A 19,364-nucleotide genomic window follows, 5' to 3' on the forward strand; every position below is an offset into this window, starting at 1 on the left:
CTTAAGCCTGGCTGAAAGCCGTTCTCTCTCAGCAATTAGGCTGCCACCCCATTACCACCGCTGCCTTTTGTCTTCTCCGATTTACGAATGTGAGAAGCTAATTGCGTTTGACGTCTTCTGTATGTGACAAGTCATAGTTTTGCTGCATTCAAACCTTTGCCTTTGGGTTTGCCTTTTCATATTTTTATTATAATGTATAATAGTGTGGATTTCTTTGTTTTATTCCACGTGGATTTTGAGCCTCTGAGATGCGGAGAGTAATAATATTTTTCACCCAATTTGTAAGGGTTTTTAGCCATTTCTTGGAGTACTTTTCCCCTGGTCTCGTCTCCCTCTAATATTCCCACTGTGCATATATTGGTGTGCTTAGAGGTGTCCCCTGCTTCTCTGAGACTCTGTGATTTGTTATTCCTTTCCCCCACTTTGTTCTTTGCATTATATAATTTCCAGCCTTCTAACTGCAAGCTTGATGCTTCTTCCTTTTGCCAGTCCAATTCTTCACCAATACCCTTTCAGGATTTTTATTTTCAGCTCTTGCTTATTTTCATTCCAGATATATATATATATCTGTATATATGATATATATATGTAAATATGTATGTATGTATATATATATATACATATATCTGTTTCTCTAGATAGTACACACACACACACACACACACATATATCTGTCATTTCTTCCCTGGCATTCTTTACTTGATGAGAATGGTCTCCTTGCCTCTTTTATTTTTAGCATCACAATTTCCTTTAGCTCTTCGAACATATTATTGCAGTATCTTTTTTATTAAATCTGACAGGTAGTTCCCTAGCACAGCCTATGTCGCCTCCTCTCCTCTGTCCACTCTGGGAGTCGCACTTCCCAGTTTCGTCTCATCTCACACACAGGCATCAATAAACGTAGACAAAGATTCAGATGAAACTTAAGGAAGCATTGAAGGCTTCAAACTGTGAAATAATGCAGATAGGTAAATATTTTGGAGTTTACCGTTCAATTCATTCATTTAAAATCGAAGAAGCAGGGGTGGGCAAGATGTCCCCATGGGTAAGGACAGATGTCAAGCCTGGTCACCCGAGACTGACCCCTGTCCCCACAGAGTGGAAGGGGAGAACTGAGGCCCGCAGGCTGTCTTCTGCTGGTGCTGCACATGTGCCTATACATGCACACTAAATAAGTGATTGTAAATTAAAAGGAGGAGGAGGAGGAGGAGGAGGAGGAGGAGAAGAAGAAGAAGAAGAAGAAGAAGAAGAAGAAGAAGAAGGAGGAGGAGGAGGAGCAGGAGGAGGAGGAGGAGGGAGGAGGAGGAGGAGCAGGAGGAGCAGCAGCAGCAGCAGGAGCAGGAGGAGCAGCAGGAGGAGGAGCAGGAGGAGCAGCAGGAGGAGCAGGAGCAGGAGGAGCAGGAGGAGGAGGAGGAGGAGGAGGAGCAGCAGCAGCAGCAGCAGCAGCAGCAGCAGGTTGACTTCTCCCCTTCAGTTTTGCAAGGCTGCATCACTTCCTGGTGGAATGAATGCAGTTTTTTGCTAATGTTTACCAGTGAGCTGGGTCACCTCTGGTTAGGATACTGGGTGGAGTTGTTTTGAGGTTTGCTCTGACCTCAGGAAGGCTGCTCTTCGATGCTTTTTTTGGTTGGTTGTTTCCTGGTGATGAGGCGCTCCGTGGATTAGCTGTGGCTCTATTAGAGATACTTTGGCGTGCCCACAGCATCTCCATTGTTTTCTGAGCCACCTTAGGCTTCTTCCACTCTATGCAGACAGCTTCAGTGCTTGATGGTCTCTGAGCCACTTTCACTCACCTTAAGAGCAGAGGGCAGGGAAAGTGGCCCATTTCTCCAAGGGTGACACCTCTTCATCAGGGAAACGGTTAGTGTGCAAGGACACTTCCAGGGTCCCCCATCCCCCATCTTCCCCCACCTCCCCATCCCAAGACAAGGGTTCTTGCTTGGCTTGCTTTCTGGCTTGCCTTGCTTCTCTTGCATAGAACCTGGGATCCAGAAATTATCAAGGGAAAAAGCAATGAAGGCCCTGGGATTCTAAACCTAACGGCTGGTGGACAGAGCTGCCACTGTTTGCAGAGGGGCTGGGTGGAAAAGGATGGCAGTTGCTGACTTCCTGGCTAACTTCACCGGGATTTTAGTCACTGCAATCCAGAGCTCACGGGATGTAGGGACGAGGTGAGGCAGGACATGGTGGTCTTTGTAGTGACACACTGTATCTATGAGTGTGAGTCACAGGGGAATAATAAGAACCCTGTTTTCTTGGCTGTATCCATCTGTCTGTGTCAGGGTGTGACTGGGAAGATGAGAGAGAGAGAGAGAGAGAGAGAGAGAGAGAGAGACAGACAGACAGACAGACAGACAGACATTGAGATTAAAACAACCAGTTATGTTTGTTTCGTCACGAAGCAGAACTATGGTGTATATCACACTGTTGTTCGGAAAGTCTGAGAATCTTCTCATTTACTTAACTGATTTGTTAATCCTTTTTAGTGTGGAGAAAAACCTACTTCCAAAATAACCAAATGAGTGTTTCTTCTTTTGGAAATTTGGCCTTTTCCTTATTAAGTAGTAAGAATTCTAGCTCACATTCTGGATACAAGTCCTTTATCACATATGTTTTTACATAAAGTTTTATTTATTTCTTTTTAATTCTATATTGACTCTCTGTGAGTTTCACATCATGCACCCCAGGCTCACTCATCTCCCCATCCTTTCTAATCTGCCCCCTGCCCTCACAATCTCCTCCTCAAAAGGAAATAAAAACAAACAAAATAAACAAAACAAAACAAAAAACAGTTCATCATGGAGTCTGTGCTGTGTCACAGTGTGTCACACAGTCTACTCTTTTGCCCACACTTCCTTACGTGCAAATACTCATTGCAATGAGTCATAGGTCTAGTTTGAGGCCTCTGGCTTCTGCTACACTCTCTGTACTGGAACCTCACTGGAACTCCTCTCAGATATCCTGTTGTTGCTCTGTGTCATGGAGATCCTGAAGCTCTGGGAACCCTTTCATGAGCTCCAGCCATTCATAGATGTTGAGGTGGGCCCACTCAAAGTCCTGGATCTGGGACTGGATGATAGCTGAGTTGGTCAGCCTACCAGATCACCCACACCCGCATCCACACCACCAGGGCAAGCTCTGGCTAGCTCACCCACTGTCTCAGCCAGCAAGGGGTAGGGCCACCTCTTCCGCTCTCATGCCCTCAAGGCAGGCTCACTTGAACCCATGCCACTAGAGCCAGTTCTACTGTGCTGCCTAGGCAAGGAGCAGGGACTGCTCTCCTGAGAGCTGCAGCCAATGAGGAGTGTGGGTCAGCTCTCCAGAAAGCCACAGCCATTGAAGGGTGGGGCCAGCTCTGCACATCCCTGACTGGAGATCTCTGCATGGTCCTTAGTGGTAATATGAGCCACAGACACTAACACAGACCCCTGCTGCTGTGTGGTCACAGACCTTAGCAACAGCATGGATTGAGACTTCATCAAGGCTTGGGGTGGCAGGGCAGGCCTATTCCTCTCCCCCTCCAGCCTCCCATCCCACCTCTCTTCATGATGGTCAACCTGTTCTGCTTCTCTTTTTCTCCCATCTCTCCACCACATTCTTCCACATCATAGTGGCTTAGAAGAAGGCATCAGATCTCTTGGAGCTGGAGTTATGCATGATCTTCTTCTTCTTCTTCTTCTTCTTCTTCTTCTTCTTCTTCTTCTTCTTCTTCTTCTTCTTCTTCTTCTTCTTCTTCTTCTTCTTCTTCTTCTTCTTCTTCTTCTTCTCCTTCTCCTCCTCCTCCTCCTCCTCCTCCTCCTCCTCCTCCTCCTCCTCTTTTTCCTCCTTCTCCTCCACCTCTTCCTCCTCTTCTTCTCTCTTATTCTCATCTTCCTCCTCCCCCTTCTCTTCTGTTTTGTTTGTTTGTTTGTTTGTTTTTGTTTGTTTTTGTTTTTTTTGATACAGGTTTTTTTTTTCTGATACAGGTTTCTCTGTGTAGCCCTGGCTGTCCTGGAACTTGCTCTGTAGACCAGGCTGCCCTTGAACTCAGAAATCTGCCTGACTCTGCATCCCAAGTGCTGGGATTAATAGTGTGTGCCACCATACCCAGCTCATATTTTTCTTTATAAACAACCGAGACAAGAGACTGCTGAACCTAATGTTTGCAAAGCCTTCCTTTAGATTGGGTTAAAGAAAAAGCTACAGTGGGTGGATAGGTGCCAGTGAAGAGTTCTGTGGTTGCCTGAGGTTGGTCACAACTAAAAGAAGTTTGGGGCTGGAGCTGCATTTCATTATTAGAGCACTCACCTAGTAGGCAGGAGGCCTGGGCCATCCTGCCTCTACCCACTGAGTGCTGGGATTTCAGGTGAGGGTTAACACACCCAGTTTATGCAATGTCAGGGTTCAAACCCAGCACTCTAACACCTCAGCTGTCAATAGCCCTGGCCTCCTATGTAGGTTTTTGTTTAATCCTTTCTGAAAATTACAATACTACTTACTGTAGGCAAGGTAGACATAAGCTAAGATTTTTTCTCTCTTGGGTCTCAAATTTTAAAGAAAACCACGTTTTTACTGACTTAGGTCTTCCAAGTTCTGGGTTAGAGCAATGGACATGGGTCATGAGAGTCTGCTAACAGCTGTGAGCCCAAAGTCAAAGCAGCAGGTGAGGTTGGAGAGGGAGCCATGGAAAAGAGAAGAGGCCCTTGGGGACCTGAATCTGTCCCTTTGGGGGTCAGGGTCTAGCATGGCTCTCCCAGGCCCTCCCCTAGGCCTGTGAACAAATAGACTGGGTTTGTACCTGCTCAGAGGTAGACCACGCAAAGGCATCACTATGAGCCTGGCCCCGGGCCCAGAGATTTATTTAGTTATTTATTTTTGAGAAAGGATCTCTTTTTGTAGTCCAGGCTGGCCTCAAACTTAGGATCCTTCTGCTTCTGCTTCCTTAGTGCTAGAATTGCAACCATAAGCTGCTACATCTCCCTGCTTCTTATCTTGCAAACACCAAGCAGAAGCTGCCAGCATAGGATACCCATATTTCTTATAAGAGCAGAGTGGGTTGGGGAACCTTTAGGTATAATAAAAGTGAATCCATCCACTCTACAGATCCCCCCCTCCACCCGATTTCTCTTTACACTGGCTAGGTCACAAATGAAGGTTATTGTATTTCTTTTGGGCTCTGGAGATATATGTCAGGTGCCAGCACAGTCCTTATACATAAGAAAATGACCAGCAATAGGGAGGGACGGCAGTTGTGCCTAAGGCCCATGGCATTTACCAGCCTGTTCCTGACCATCTTGCCTGTCACCGTTTCACCTTGAACTCTGTCTTTGGCTTCTGTAACCCACTGAAAGGAATGGACAAAGTTTGTTTATTCTGAGTCTTGGCAGCAGGCGCAGGTGAGACAGCCTGAGAACAAAGGTGTGTTCTGACATCCCAGAGCCAGTTGTCAGGGGAACACAGCGGCAAGGTAACGACAATGAAGCAGCTTATAAATAAGGAAAAACACACATACACACACACACACACACACACACACACACACACACACACACACACACACACACACACACTGGGGCCAGGGCTGGTTCCTGAGTCTTCTTTTGTTTACTGGCAAAAGCACACTTTCTGAAAGCTGACTGGAAAGAAAGTCTCCCTGGGGCTGGCTGGCACACTGTGGAACCATGAGGGCAAATCTGGGTGCTGAGAGATTTAGTTAATATTCAAGCCATCCTGAGAGCCAGGTTGTCATTATGATGTCTTGGGATCCATTGTTTTAATCTAATGACTCAAAGGAGGGCATAGGTGTCTCATCCTGGCCACCAGCAGTACTGTGGCATAACCATAGTACAGAAGAGTATAGCAGACTATTGGAACAGTGGACCTGAAGAAATTGTAATTTTCCTAGGAGTTCCTGGAAGAAGAAAAATAGCTGGGATGCTGGTGGCAGCCAGAGGGCCTACTTGACTTCTGGAACTAAATCTCACACAGTTCTGACAACCGGTCTGTCCACCTTGCAGGAGAGCCTCCAGTCCAGGCAGTGATGACGGGCAGGACCACACCTTGACCAGGACTCCTTTGACGAGCAGACCCCTTGCCCTCTGTATAGACTTGAGCCTTATGGCAGAACCCCAGTGGTGGACTTTTGAGGGAAGGTGTCCCAGGACTTCCTCCCCCCTCTTGTTTTTTCAAGATAGGGTTTCTCTGTGTAGTCCTGGCTGTCCTGGAACTTGCTCTGTAAACCAGGCTGGCCTCTGACTCGCAGAGATCTGCCTGCCTTTGCTTCCCAAGTGCTGGGATTAAAGGTATGCACATGGTTGTCTCGGGACTTCTTGTTCCTCTTCCCAATGTGGCCTCACTGAATAGTCTCTTTTTCCTGCTTTTTCATCAGTACTTGCTTATCAGGATGAGTGCACCGCTCTCTAGGACTGCCAGGGTCCAGGCTCTGACCTGAACAACTCCAGGGGCAAGGAAAAAAAGAAGCAAACTGTCTGTATCCCAGGCCTATCCCTTGGCCAGGCCCATCCTGACCCCCAGTGGAAAGAGTCCACATCAAGGTCATCTACAAGATGAAGTCTTTTGGAGTGGCCGGCCCCATCCTGGCTTAGTCACTGACCCTGCTTACTTCCCATTCCCAGAAGCTACCTATGAGCTTGGAATGGGGTCCACCATGTTCCTCCAGAAACTTGGCCTACCTTGGGAGTATGAGTGACACCAATGTCCTGATTCCAGGAGGGGTGACACAATGCTGGTGCCTCTGGGGACACAGACCCTTTGCTGCAGGTTCTATCTGAATGAGTGGTTCCCCCCTCAGCTACCTCATCCCCAGGCTCCCAGGGATAGAGGACAGAAGAGGACAAATGTAGCCTTGGCCAGACAGCAGTCCCATCTTAGGCTACTGAAGGGTCTATCGAGCAGGTTGGCCCTTAGGACACAGGATTTCCTTGAGGACTGGAGGCTCTGGGTCTGGGTGACATGAGGCTAAGTGTTTCTAATTGGTGGACTAAGGCCAAGACCACCTAATGGTGTTCTGTGAGGAAAGGAAGCATGCAAGAGGAGCTCACACTCAGGCCCCACCCTTGTCTGTCCTCCTTGCTCCTTCAGCCTCAGGGCAGGAGACATCTGAGTTCACCCAGGAATAGCACTGAGAGATGAACTCAGGACCCTAGAGATAAAGCTTTATGGTGGGTCTCCTTTTCCAACAGAACCTCCCCATCACTAACCCCACACATCCTTGTCTCTCTCTGTTCCTGCCCAGACACCACCCTATGGGTAGCTTAGCTACTAGATAGGGTTCATACTCCTCTCCCAGGGTGACCTCAAACTCTTCTAGCCCAGAGTCCAGAGATAGAAAACCCTCACCTTGTATTTTCACATTCTTTTTCCTTAACTTGGAAAGTTATTTGGTCCAAGGTCAGATAGCAGGAGCTATAGAATACTGAGGATAGCATTAGACTTAACTGATTGGATGAAATAAGTAGGTGTGAGCCCATGCTTACATGAATAAATATATGAGTAAATATATATGAATGAATGAAATACATGAATAAACATACACAGAACCAAATGGCCACCAAGGGGAAGGATTTTCTTCCAGAATAAGCTCATGTTGCCACTAGGCAAATACTACAGTACTAGTCATCGTAGTCACTATCTAAAGATCTATACTAAACTTAGGGAGTAAAAGTTTGTATTATCTCCAAGTACCTCCCCTCAAATATTTATTAACTATGAAAGGGAAAATAATAACAATAATAGTGGAAAAACCCAGCACACACCAACTTAGCCAGGTGGCTGATATTCATATCACTAGCAATCACCTATGACCAGCATTAGGTATCTGGTTTGATGCCCTTAAATAGATAACACTTCTGTTACATTCTTATCCAAAGCTGCATAGCGCAATCTGATCATGAGAAAAGTCACATAAACTCAAGCTGATAGACAGCCATCAAAACAACACATGAAACACAGCATGTTCACGACAGATCAGGAAAGGCTGAAAAGCTGTCTCACTCTGGAGACCGAGACGGGACACCTAAGTGTAGTGGGCTAATGGACCGGATCAGAAAACAAAAGAAGGGCACCAGTGGTACTTTGACCAATGTTAATTTCCTGGTTTTGATAAGTGCATTATGGGTAATTTGCACTGATAACATCAGAGTTGGGTGTGGTGGCACATGTCTGCCCTGGGGTCCAGAGTCAAGAGGAGTCCAACCTGGATGGCATAGTGAGTTCCAACTCCATTTCAGAAAAAAAAAAAACAACAAATAAATTGCTGAAGTCAGAGGAAGCTAGATGAAGGCTGTATGTAAATATTCTGTGCTATTTTAACAACTCTTCTTTGAATGAGAAATTATTTTAAAATAAGGGTAGGAAATTAGGTTCTTACTACACAGGATAAATGGCTTGAACCTCACACACAGCCCCTAAGGAAGGAAACCTTACATGCAGAACACAGCACACAGGAACAGGTATATGCCTGTGAGTCACAATCCAGATACCAGATTCCTATCTCCTGGCATCCGTGAAAGGCATTTCTCTGGGCTGACCCTGTCCTGTGGAGAGGACCTGGGACAGTTTGGATGGGCTTTTGTCTTCTGGAGGATGTCAGGGTGCTGGAGGACTAGGCAGTGGATATGTTCTGAGGATGGGTCTTCCGTCCTTGTCAGTCGGGGTGTAGGGACCTATCAGGGGCCCTGCGCTCAGCCTGCAAGGATGAGGTCACTGGCTAAGTCAGCATGGGTTCTGATGCATGTCTTGTCCTCAGAGTCCTGGTAATGTATGTATGGGGGAGGGGCTCAGGCATCACCTAAAGACGTTTATTGACAGCTTGGCTCCTAGCTTAAAGCTGTTGTGGGGTGGTGGGCACTTTAAGAGGTGAGGCCCACTGGAAGGAAGTGAAGTCTCTTGAAGGGGATTTTAGGACCCTGGCCTCTTCCTCTTCCTCTCTCTCACATGTCTTCTCCACGAGGAAAGCTACTTTGCTCTTAGCACACACTCCCGTTCAGGATGTGCAGCCTCAGAATAGGCCCCAAAGCAACAGAGCCACTTGATCATAGGCTGGAACCTTGTCTCTTTATAAATTGCTTGTGTCGGGCATTTGTTGCAGTAACTGAAATTGAGTGGCACCTTCCCACTGGTAATGCACGGGGCTTCCATCTTCTCCACATTCTCCTCAATACTTGTTTTGCTTCTGTTTTGCTTAGTTGCCACCCAGACTCTGAGTTACTACCCAGTCCCCCCAGGGAGCCACCCCACCCTACTCATCTCGCTTCTTGCTTCCTTCCCTTCTCTTTCCAGCTACCCATGCCCTTTGCCTTTTAATTCCCACTGACCCAAAAAAGCAAGCAAGGAAGAGAAAGGCTGCCAAGCAAAGCAAGTCATAGTGTGCACACATGAGCATTTGGGACAAGAGTCACATAGGCCCCTTGGTACAGCATGTTGGGGCACCTATGGACTCAGGAGCTGGTAGTCCCTCTGCCCTTTATATTCTCAGGCAAACAAATCATCCAGGAGGAGGAGGACCACAGCCAGGTTAGACTCGCTGTTTGTGAAGGTTGCAGCCAGTGGGTCCAACCTCCCAACTTAGATGCAGGGAAATTCCAGATCTGAAGGATGAACTCCCAGGCTTAGATGTCACCGGGCCAGCATAAGTTTTCTGAGTTCTTGCTAAAGGATCACACCTGGAGAGGCACAGCCAACCAGGACCCAAGATAGTCAGGGTGCTAGTGTGAGGGACCCAGAGGCTGTCACTCTCCATGAGCCCTGCCTCCTCCACAGCTGCCACCCTTGACTAGGTGTTCTTTTGTAATAGTGACTTCCATAGCTTTCTCCCAATCTTGCTTTCCATAGCAGCTAGAGCAAACTCTAAGAACAAGGGGTTTGGAGAGTTGATATTCATCTGTAGTTCTCTTTAGGAGGCAGAGGCAAGAGGATCCCTGTGAGTTCAAAGCCATTCTGCCTTGGTGATGCACTGAGTTACAGGCTAGACAAGACGATATCCTGTGGCCTTGTCTCAAAAGAAGAAAATAAAAACATACACCCTAGGTTTGCTATTTCCACAGTTCTCAAAATACAGTCAACATTTCAGAATACCCAGAAGCTGGCTGGTCCTAGAGGCAGTTCTGGTCTCTTACCCTTCCCTGAATGCCACCTACGGTATCAACAGGGCTCTTATTCCCAGAACCAGTCACATTCTTGGCTAGATAGGACTGTCTCTTAGCTCCAGATTTGCTTCACACTCCTTCCCGCAGTCTATCCAGATCTAGTTATTCCACAAAGAGAAAGGAGTTTATTTACCCAAAGTCACACATAAAACAAGCTATGATTTGAATTTTTGGCTCCTGAAGGCCAACAGCTAAGTAGGGCTGACATCAGCTCTCCTAACAACACAGCTGGCATGCCCACAGGCATCAGAGCTCTGCAGGTGGGACCCACACCCTAGCTGTCTACACCCTGGGGCCAGACACATTTTCTGTTGACTGCTCTGTAGTGCTGAGGGAAAGAGATAAGAAATTGAGGCTGTTGTTCCCAGAGATCTCATTGGGAGGAACCTAGTTGGTTTTTTGTTTAACCAGCCTAGGGAAAAAAAAAGACAGACCAGAAGCAGCAATGGTGGGAAGGCAGATTTTCTACCAGCTTGACCAACAGCAGGTAATCAGTTCTGGGTGATGCTCTTGCCAGAAACAGTGCTTGTCTTATCTGTTATGACCTGGTCCTCAGCAAATACGCAGCAGGAAACTAAGAGGGAGTAGTAGGTCCACATTCAGACTCTGGTGACTTGGGGAACCTATTCCCTGATCACTTAGAGGTAAGGCAGTGGGCTCAGCTGGAGCCTTGATCACCAGCTTACACTTCCCTCAGAAGTACGGGTCTTTCCTTGAGTGTCCAAAGGCCAGGTTCTAGTTTTGACTCCTTACATCCAACCAGTGTCAAGGAAGGGGCTGCTGCCTCTTTTTCGAGAAAGTGGGGGCCTCGACATAGAGGCCCTTCTGTCTCAAGACCCTTCCTTGTGTCCATCAACAGACCACTGTAGCCATTCTCTGTAGCAAGGAAATAGCTATGACTATAAATCAAGACAGTCTGGTTTGGCCTGCCCAGGGAAGCACCAGGGCTCTTGGGAAACTCTGTTGTGAAACTCAGAAAGGAAAAGGCAGTTGATGACAACACTCTCTTTTTTTCATCCCCTCCATGCCACACAGAAATTCATCAGCTCTGAGTGTGCGCTGAGAATACACTCACAACCCCACTCTGTGCCTGGAAGTTTTGAGACAGTAGGTGACACTGACCCAGGCACTGTCAGGGGCTGTTGGGGGCACGGATGCAACGGAGTCTCCATTCCCAATGTCCAGCTCCAGCACTACCACCTACCTCTGTCACGATGGTGGACAGGAAGATGTCCTTGTCGTACTCCCAGCCATCCAGGCAGCTCTCCTGCTCCAGCTGCTCCAGATCCACGTCCTGTCCTGGCTCCAGCCCCATCGCAGAGAAGTTGGCGATGGTGGCCAGTCGGTAGCGGCGGCAGCTCTGAGGCACCTGTCGTCCGTCCTTCGTCTCCAAGGGGATGCTGTGGTTGCGCCAGGAGCTGCTCAGGTTCACAGTGTCAGGAACCAGGCAACGGTGCTCGGGGGTCCCCGCCAGGAACACGACTGACATACCATTGAAGCCATTGGGGATGATGCTGGCGCTGAGCAGAAAGAAGATGAGGCGCTGGAAGGGCCCCCACTCGCCCAGGAAGGCGATCACCTCGTCGTAGTCCCGCATGTTTCCACCTCTCCTCCTCAGCTTGCGTGAGGGAGGTGGGTGGAGAGAAAGGATTCAGCGATTGCGGCGCGCTGAGGGGATCTTCCTAGGTGGCTGCGTGCAAACACGCCGTGGGTGCTGCAAAACTCCCAGGGGTTGGCGCGGAGCGCCGGGAAGCCGAGTCCTCTGGACCACACCCCCGTGCGGCTAGGCAGCGAAAGGCCACTGCACTCCACCGATCTGGGCGGAGCTCTCGGGCCGGCTCAGCCTCCTGCTCCGTTCCTTGCACCCAGCGGCCTTCCACGCAGGCCTCCCGCCCGGAATCGGCCGGACAACGCGCGTGCAGCTAGGAGCTCCGGCTTTCTCGGCCCCACGTGGGAGGGAGAGCGACAGGGAGGAGCGTCCCGAAAGCCAGGCCTAGCCCGGAGCAGGAGTTCGTTGCTCCACAATCCCAGCCTGGATTATGAGCAGGCGGACCGGTCAGTTAATCAAGTCTGCGCTCCCAAGAGACCTGTGTGGGGGACAGGAGCGCCACCTCTTCACACACACCAGCGTGGGAACTCACTTATGAACCTTAGCATGGCCGTAGTCCATCACGGGACGGCGGCGGCCCGAGAAGCGTCCTTGGAAAAGCAGGATCCTCACCTTGCAAAGAGGCGACTGTGGACCTGGAGCCAGAAAAGGATGTGCGAGGTCATGCTGAGTCAGAGGCGCGCCCTGGATTAGAAGGGCTGGATCACGGGCCCCTGAGTCGTTCTAGTGTCCTTTCGAAAGATTCCCTGTGGCCTTTATAGAGACACCAGAGGGAAGTCGGCCCACTGAGGGAGCATAGAGGAGTCACCACGCCTGGGCTCGGTGTTTGTCCTTTTGCACTCTCGGGGCACCCGGAGTCCTTTATTGCGGCACGGTGCCAAAGCCTTCTTGGACTGAAAGGCTATTTGCAGAAAGGCCCATTCTAGTCTAGGAACAGAGGGAGGAAGGGACAGAGAGAGGACAAACTGGTGAGATTTGGCCCTCAGAACTGGCAGGGTAACCAAAAGCGGGATTGCCTTTTTTCTCTCTCTGCTCAGTATTCACATCTAAGGTCCTGGGCACAGTGTACAAGCTAGCCCAAGCTAGAGCTGGGCTCCCCTAGCCTGGGATCCACAGGCCTGGAGAGACTGTAAGGCTGAGTAGCCCAACACTTTGCACAAACCGGGTTGTCTCATCAGACTCTGGCAAGGAACTGAAGGAGACTTCTGCTTTTTTCTTTGTTTTTGTTAGTTTCCCCCATGAGTCCTACTGTTAGGCTGACTTCCCACCAGTAACTTACATTTCTTTTCCTGTCATTTAAGCCGCATCTCCTAGTATGCCAGGACACTAGCTTTTTACTTTTGTTCGTTTGAGACAGGGTCTTCGGATGTAGCCCTGGCTGTCCTGGAACTTGCTATGTAGACCTGGCTGGTCTTGACTCACAGAGCTAGCTCTGCCTGTCTCTGCCTCCCAAGTGCTGGGATTAAAGCTGTGCACTTCTGTGCCTGGATCCGTGCTTATTAATCCAGTGAGAGTACTCGCAGGGTTTCTTTACTTCTGAAATGCTTGAGTGGTGGTGTGTTGTGGTCGGAATCTCACTTAGGTTCTGTTCTTCCACTTCAAATTACTAACAAACATAAACAGAGTCAAGAACTAGCTGTTTATTTTTTGAAGAATGATTCCCAAAGAACAAGACTGAAGGACTGAGGAGAGTGAGCAAAGAAGATGAAGCCACCACACAGAATGAAGATGAAGTCACCACAAGACACAGAATTGAGCTGGGCCTTGGCAGGCTGCAGGGTCAGTGCCCACGCCATGCACAGGAACCCTCTTGGAACCTGAGGTCCAATGAATGAGCAGTGCCATCTGCCTCAAAATGTTGGCACTGATGTCAAACATGTAGTATATACCTATAATCCCAGCAATGGGTAGGTCAAAGTAGGATGATTTTAAGTTCAAGACCAACCTGAGCTATGGTAAGACCATGTGTCAAAAAAAAAAAACAAAACAAAAAAAAAAAACCAAAAAAAACCAAAAACCAAAAACGTTACAAAAACAAACGAACAACAACAAAAAAATGTTTTTAGCATTTTTAATAACACTAAACGTATCATTACACTTGTTAAAGACTAATATTAACCAACTAAATTATTAAATAATATTTGACTAGCATTAAAATAGTAATGCTCTTAAAGCATTCTTAATGTGCACCCCCACGCCTGGCTTATGCAACACTTGGCTTTGTGAGTGCTGGGTAGGCATTCTAGCAACTGTGTAGATATAGATCTTGCTAAAATGTACAGGCAGGTCTTAAACGCCTCTGGGCCCAGGGATCCTCCCACTGCAGCCTCCCAAATAACTGGGACTACAGGCACACACCTCTATGGCCAGCTCAAACAGTTGTTTTTGATTACTGCATTTCTTGGTGTCCCTTTCTGTGTCTCACCAGCAGGAGCAACTGCCCCACCCTTTTTATATGCCTCAGTTTCATCTTACCCTCCTTGTTTTGGGAAAATGGAGCTTGGTCCCTCTGGGTAAAGTAGAATATCATAGCTCCACCTCCACTAAAAGCCACTCCCAGACACCTAGATGCTGTGAGAGCTAAACAAGAGTCCATCTGCTCAGCTGTTTGCCAGTCATTGACAAAGGTATGTAAATCAGCCCATTTTCCCTCTATACAAAACGAATCAAAGTGGCTATATCTCGGTATGCTAGGAGGTGTCCCTTCACCTGTAAGAAGTGTTGGTGTGACTTTTGGCTAGTATCAACACAGGAAGCTAACCCATCTGGGAGTCAGGGCTGAGTATTTTGTTCCCATCAGCTGCTTGCAGAGAACTACCTCACAAGACCACAGGTCTGTGCTGAGGGAGGAGTGCTGGTACATCTGAGCTGGTGTCTGACCTTCCCATGGCTGACATACATGCATATACCCTGCTGACCTGCTTAGACGTGAACCAGAACCTACCATGTTTGTTCTATGATGAATTACTGATCAGCCTGCTAATACAACTTAGAATCTAGTACTACCCAGCTCATTATGTGGCTAGCTGTACTACACAAACCTTTGATGGCCCTTTGCCTGATTGCCAGTTCTTATTGGTACATCAAGAGGGACTTGGATGGAGCAGGGCAGTGGTGGCGCATGCCTTTAATCCCAGCACTCCAGAGGCAGAGGCAGGGATCTTTTTTTTTTACCAGGATGGACTGACCCTTCTGACTCAGTGAGCCAGAAATAAATACTTTCCTCTTTAAGTCTATTATGTCAAGCATTCTGTAAGAGTGACGAGAAAGCTAAAACAAAACGCCATGACCTATTGTTGCCTTAAAGTTCCACCCCGTGTGACCACTCTGATGCAATTGAATTCCAGTATGATTTTTCTTTTGGAGAACAGGCATTCAACCATAGCCATTGTTAAGAAAGGATACTGAGAAGAATGGCTTTCATGTGGTTGTGAATTCTACCAAATATGGTTTTACTTATGAATACCCCCAACAACAAGCAACTCAGGGGAGGAAGGGGTTTATTTCAGCTTACAATGTCAGGTTGAAGTCTCTCATTGTGGGGAAGTCAAGGCAAAAACTTCCAACAACTAGTCATATTCACAGTCAAGAGCATTATAGTCAATTCCTTACTGAGACTTTCTTCCCAAGCAATTCTAGGTTATTGACAAAACCAAATATTGACAAAGCTAATTATCACAAGATCTTAGCTAGAAAAAGGACTGGAGGGACCAAGAATGTTAAACTACAGGATTGTCTCTTCAAAGGGAGGAATGTGCAGCCTGTCATTTACCCAGAAGGCTGGGAGTGGGCGTGGTTAATAGCCTGTGTGGCCCAAACCACACCAGATCTTCCTCCAGATCCTTATCATGAATGTGGAAATCTACATCACCTATCTTGATGGAAGATGTCACGTGCACTTTACAGAGAGTTTTGATGTACTCATGTCGCAAGCTTTATTGCACACATGGACTTTTTTTTTTTTTTCTGAGACAGGGTTTCTCTGTGCAGTCCTGGCTGTCCTGGAACTCACTCTGTAGACCAGGCTGGCCTTGAACTCAGAAATATACCTGCCTCTGCCTCCCAAGTGCGGGGATTACAGGCGTGCGCCACCACTGCCCAGCACACATGGACTTTTTTATTATCACTAGAAAAGATTTCTCCAAATTGTGCTGTGCTTAAATACACCAACATTGGCTACTTAGTTACTACCTTCTTGCCTCCCACAGATTGTTACTCTGCGGATTGTAGTGGTCACAGAGACCCCACACCATCAATAGTGTTAGGGAGCAGTTGGAAATATGTTTACTGGGTCTACAGGTAAGAAGAGTATTTTTGTTTTAACTTTTAGGAAGGAAAGCACTGTTTATATGGACCAAGTGGTAGAAAAGTAGTGCTATGCTTGGACACACTGTGTAGCTCTCTCCTGCTCAGGGTTTCACCCAAGCTGGTTGTAGATATGAGGAATGGGATAACATGAAGCATAAAAAATTGTTCTGGGATGGGAGGGTAGTTTATAGGGAGAAGCAGGGCTAACAGGACAGACAATTACAAATAAACACAAAAGAAGCAGACCTAACGGGTCACAATGATATTCTCTCTCTCTCTCTCTCTCTCTCTCTCTCTCTCTGTGTGTGTGTGTGTGTGTGTGTGTGTGTGTGTGTATGTGTGTGTGTGCTGAGGTAGGAGTGCTGGTACATCTGAGCTGGTGTCTGACCTTCCCATGGCTGACATACATGCATATACCCTGCTGACCTGCTTAGACGTGAACCAGAACCTACCATGTTTGTTCTATGATGAATTACTGATCAGCCTGCTAATACAACTTAGAATCTAGTACTACCCAGCTCATTATGTGGCTAGCTGTACTACACAAACCTTTGATGGCCCCCATCTCTCTCTCTCTCTCTCTCTCTCTCTCTCTCTCTCTCTGTGTGTGTGTGTGTGTGTGAGAGAGAGAGAGAGAGAGAGAGAGAGAGAGAGAGAGAGAGAGAGGCTGTGTATGTGCACATATGTGTGGGTGTCTGGGGGCGACCAGAAGAGGGTGCTGGATCCTCTGAAGCTGGAACTATATTCAGTGTGTCAGCCTCCTGACTGGAAACTGAACTTTGGCCCTCTGCAGGTGTCGTAGCAAGTGCTCTTAGCCACTGAGTCATCCCACCAGCCCTATAGTCTTTTAATTGGCTTTACCTGTAGTACATGAATGAATTCCCTTATCTCCCCCCCCCCACACACACACCTTGCTGTAGTTTAGATCCTAAACATTTCCGGAAGGCTATGTGTCTCTGGGATAGCTTTGTTAAAAGATGGTGGTACCTTCAGGAGATGGGCCTTACAGGAGATCTTTAGGTCATTGGAGGGATGCTTTCAAAGGGACCCCTGTTCTTTTCTGCTTCTCTTTTTCTCCATTGCTTGATGTAAATATGTTTGCTATGCCACACACCCATACAATGAGATACTTCGTTGCTACAGGCCCAAAACATGAAAGCTAATCAACCTTAATCTTGCAAGCTGTGAGCCTAAATTGCCCTTTCTCTTTGTAAATCATCTCAGAGGTTTTATTATCGGGATGGAAAGCTGTCTGATACACCCCTCTGTCCCCTAGACTTTGAAATTACATTTAGGACATCTCAGAAACTTTCTTTTTATAGGGACTTATTGCATCTGCTTGTCTAAGAACTTCTTTTATCATCTAGTTCTCATAATTTGAGCTTACTGGTTTCTTTATGCCACTGTGACCAAATACCTGTTTGAAGTAGCTTCAGAGAGGTTTATTTACACTGGGCAGTGGTGGTGCATGTTTTCAATCACAGTACTCAGGAGGCAAAGGGAGGTTGATCTTTGAGTTCAAGGCTAACCTGTTCTATAGAGTGAGGTCCAGGACAGCCAGGACTACACAGAGAGAAACCCTGTCTTGAAAACCCAAGATATTGAAGAATAAAAAATTACTAACTGCCCTGAGAACATGGGCTCCGGCCCCCGGCCCCCGGCCCCCGGCCCCCGGCCAGATGTCCTAATTCCCTGGAACTTTTGGGAAAAACAACCACAAAAATGTTTCAATGTCCCAGGTGCCTTGAAGTAAATATCCACCCCTAGACTTCCCCTATTTCCTCTCCGATCCTCCCCCTAGGTTGTGGTTTTTGCCTTTATAAGCCTGCTGGAAAATAGGGTTGGGGTCAGACTCCTCTACCCCTGCATGGTGTATGAGTCTCGGCCTCAGCATACTGGTTTGTGTGCCATTAAAACCTCGTGTGTTTGCAGCAAGCTTGACTGTTGTGGCTTTCTGGGCTCGTGATCCCTGAGACTTGAGTGAGGGTCTCCCTTCGGGGGTCCTTCATTTGGGGGCTAATCACGGGATTTGACGACCACCTAGGAGTCATAACGTCACTTGAAGGTAAGGCATTGTGTCTGTCTTATCTGTATTTCCGTCTGTCTGAATTCTGGCAATCGCAGTTTCGGTTTTGCGGACATTCGTTTGAATCGGCACTCCGGGAGGGAGTGCAGAGTGGATAAGAATAGACGTATTCAGGTGTCCACCGTCCGTTCGCCCTGGGAGACGTCCCAGAAAGACAGGGGGAGGACCAGGGACGCCTGGTGGACCCCCATCTGGAGACCGGGGGGGGGGGGGGGACCAACTCTCTCCCTGGCAATCTGAGGCGGCAAGGGCGCCGCGGCTGGTCCACAGTGTCTCGATTTTTTTCTGGTCAACTTGGAATAGGAGACAGATTTTCTCTATTTCAGTAATTGTCTTTTGTCTTGTCTTTGTCATTTGTATTATAGATTTAGAAATGGGACAGACTGTGATGACCCCCCGATGCTAACCCTTGACCACTGGACGGATGTTAAGACTAGGGCTTATAATATTTCTGTTGAAGTTAGAAAAAGACCTTGGCAGACGTTCTGCTCTTCGGAGTGGCCCACCTTCAGAGTGGGCTTGCCGCAAGATGGGACTCTTAATCTTCCCATCATTTATGCTGTTAAGTGCATTGTCTTTCAGAACCCTGGGGGCCATCCAGATCAGGTCCCCTATATCCTGGTCTGGCAGGATCTGGTCCAAAATCTACCACCTTGGCTCAAACCTTGGCCACCAGCGGTCCGCCCGCCCCTCCACATATTTATCCTGAAATTGAGGAGGTCTTTCTTTTAGATCTCCAACCACCCCCTTACCCTACCCCTGCCCTTCAACCTCTTCCTCCAGCGCCCCCCCCCCCCCAGCCTACAAAAGGGGCTGGTGATAGTGGGCCAGTGGCTGGCACCCAGAGTCCCCGGGGCCACAGTCCGGATGGAGCTGGCCCTGAGCCGTCCTCTGTGACCGCTTTGCTGCTCCGGGCAAACGTTGGTGGGCTGTCCCCCGGACCCTAACGAACTTGCCCCTCTTCAGTACTGGCCGTTCTCCTCGGCCGACCTCTACAACTGGAAAACTAACCACCCTTCCTTTTCAGAAAAATCCGTCTGGGCTCAGTGGCCTCCTTGAGTCCCTAATGTTTTCCCACCAACCTACGTGGGATGACTGTGAGCAGCTCTTGCAGGTCCTCTTTACCACAGAAGAGAGAGAACGCATCCTTTTGGAAGCCAGAAAGAATGTTCCCGGGCTGGATGGAACCCCCACTTCCCTCCCTAATCTCATTGAT

The 19,364-nt window shown here is 48.0% G+C and overlaps 1 protein-coding gene across 7 annotated transcripts in view; it reads right to left on the minus strand.

Annotated features, from left to right (window-relative positions):
- Positions 1-13,806, minus strand: part of Slc22a4 (solute carrier family 22 (organic cation transporter), member 4) — a 46,926-nt gene extending 33,120 nt beyond the window's left edge. For 5 of the 7 annotated variants that reach the window (XR_003949460.1, XR_003949459.1, XM_017314588.2 and 2 more), the window contains exon 1: positions 11,350-13,806. Coding sequence is in view for 1 of the 7 variants with exons in the window: in NM_019687.4 (NP_062661.1) it covers positions 11,350-11,742 (393 nt within the window). In the remaining 6 variants the exon portion in view is untranslated. The remainder of the gene's footprint in view (positions 1-11,349) is intronic. The other 2 variants (NM_001330304.1, NM_019687.4) reach the window with 1 other exon arrangement.
- Positions 13,807-19,364: the final 5,558 nt, after the last annotated feature.

The sequence above is a fragment of the Mus musculus genome, chromosome 11 (genome assembly GCF_000001635.26).
Source record: "Mus musculus strain C57BL/6J chromosome 11, GRCm38.p6 C57BL/6J".
Lineage (NCBI taxonomy): Eukaryota > Metazoa > Chordata > Mammalia > Rodentia > Muridae > Mus > Mus musculus.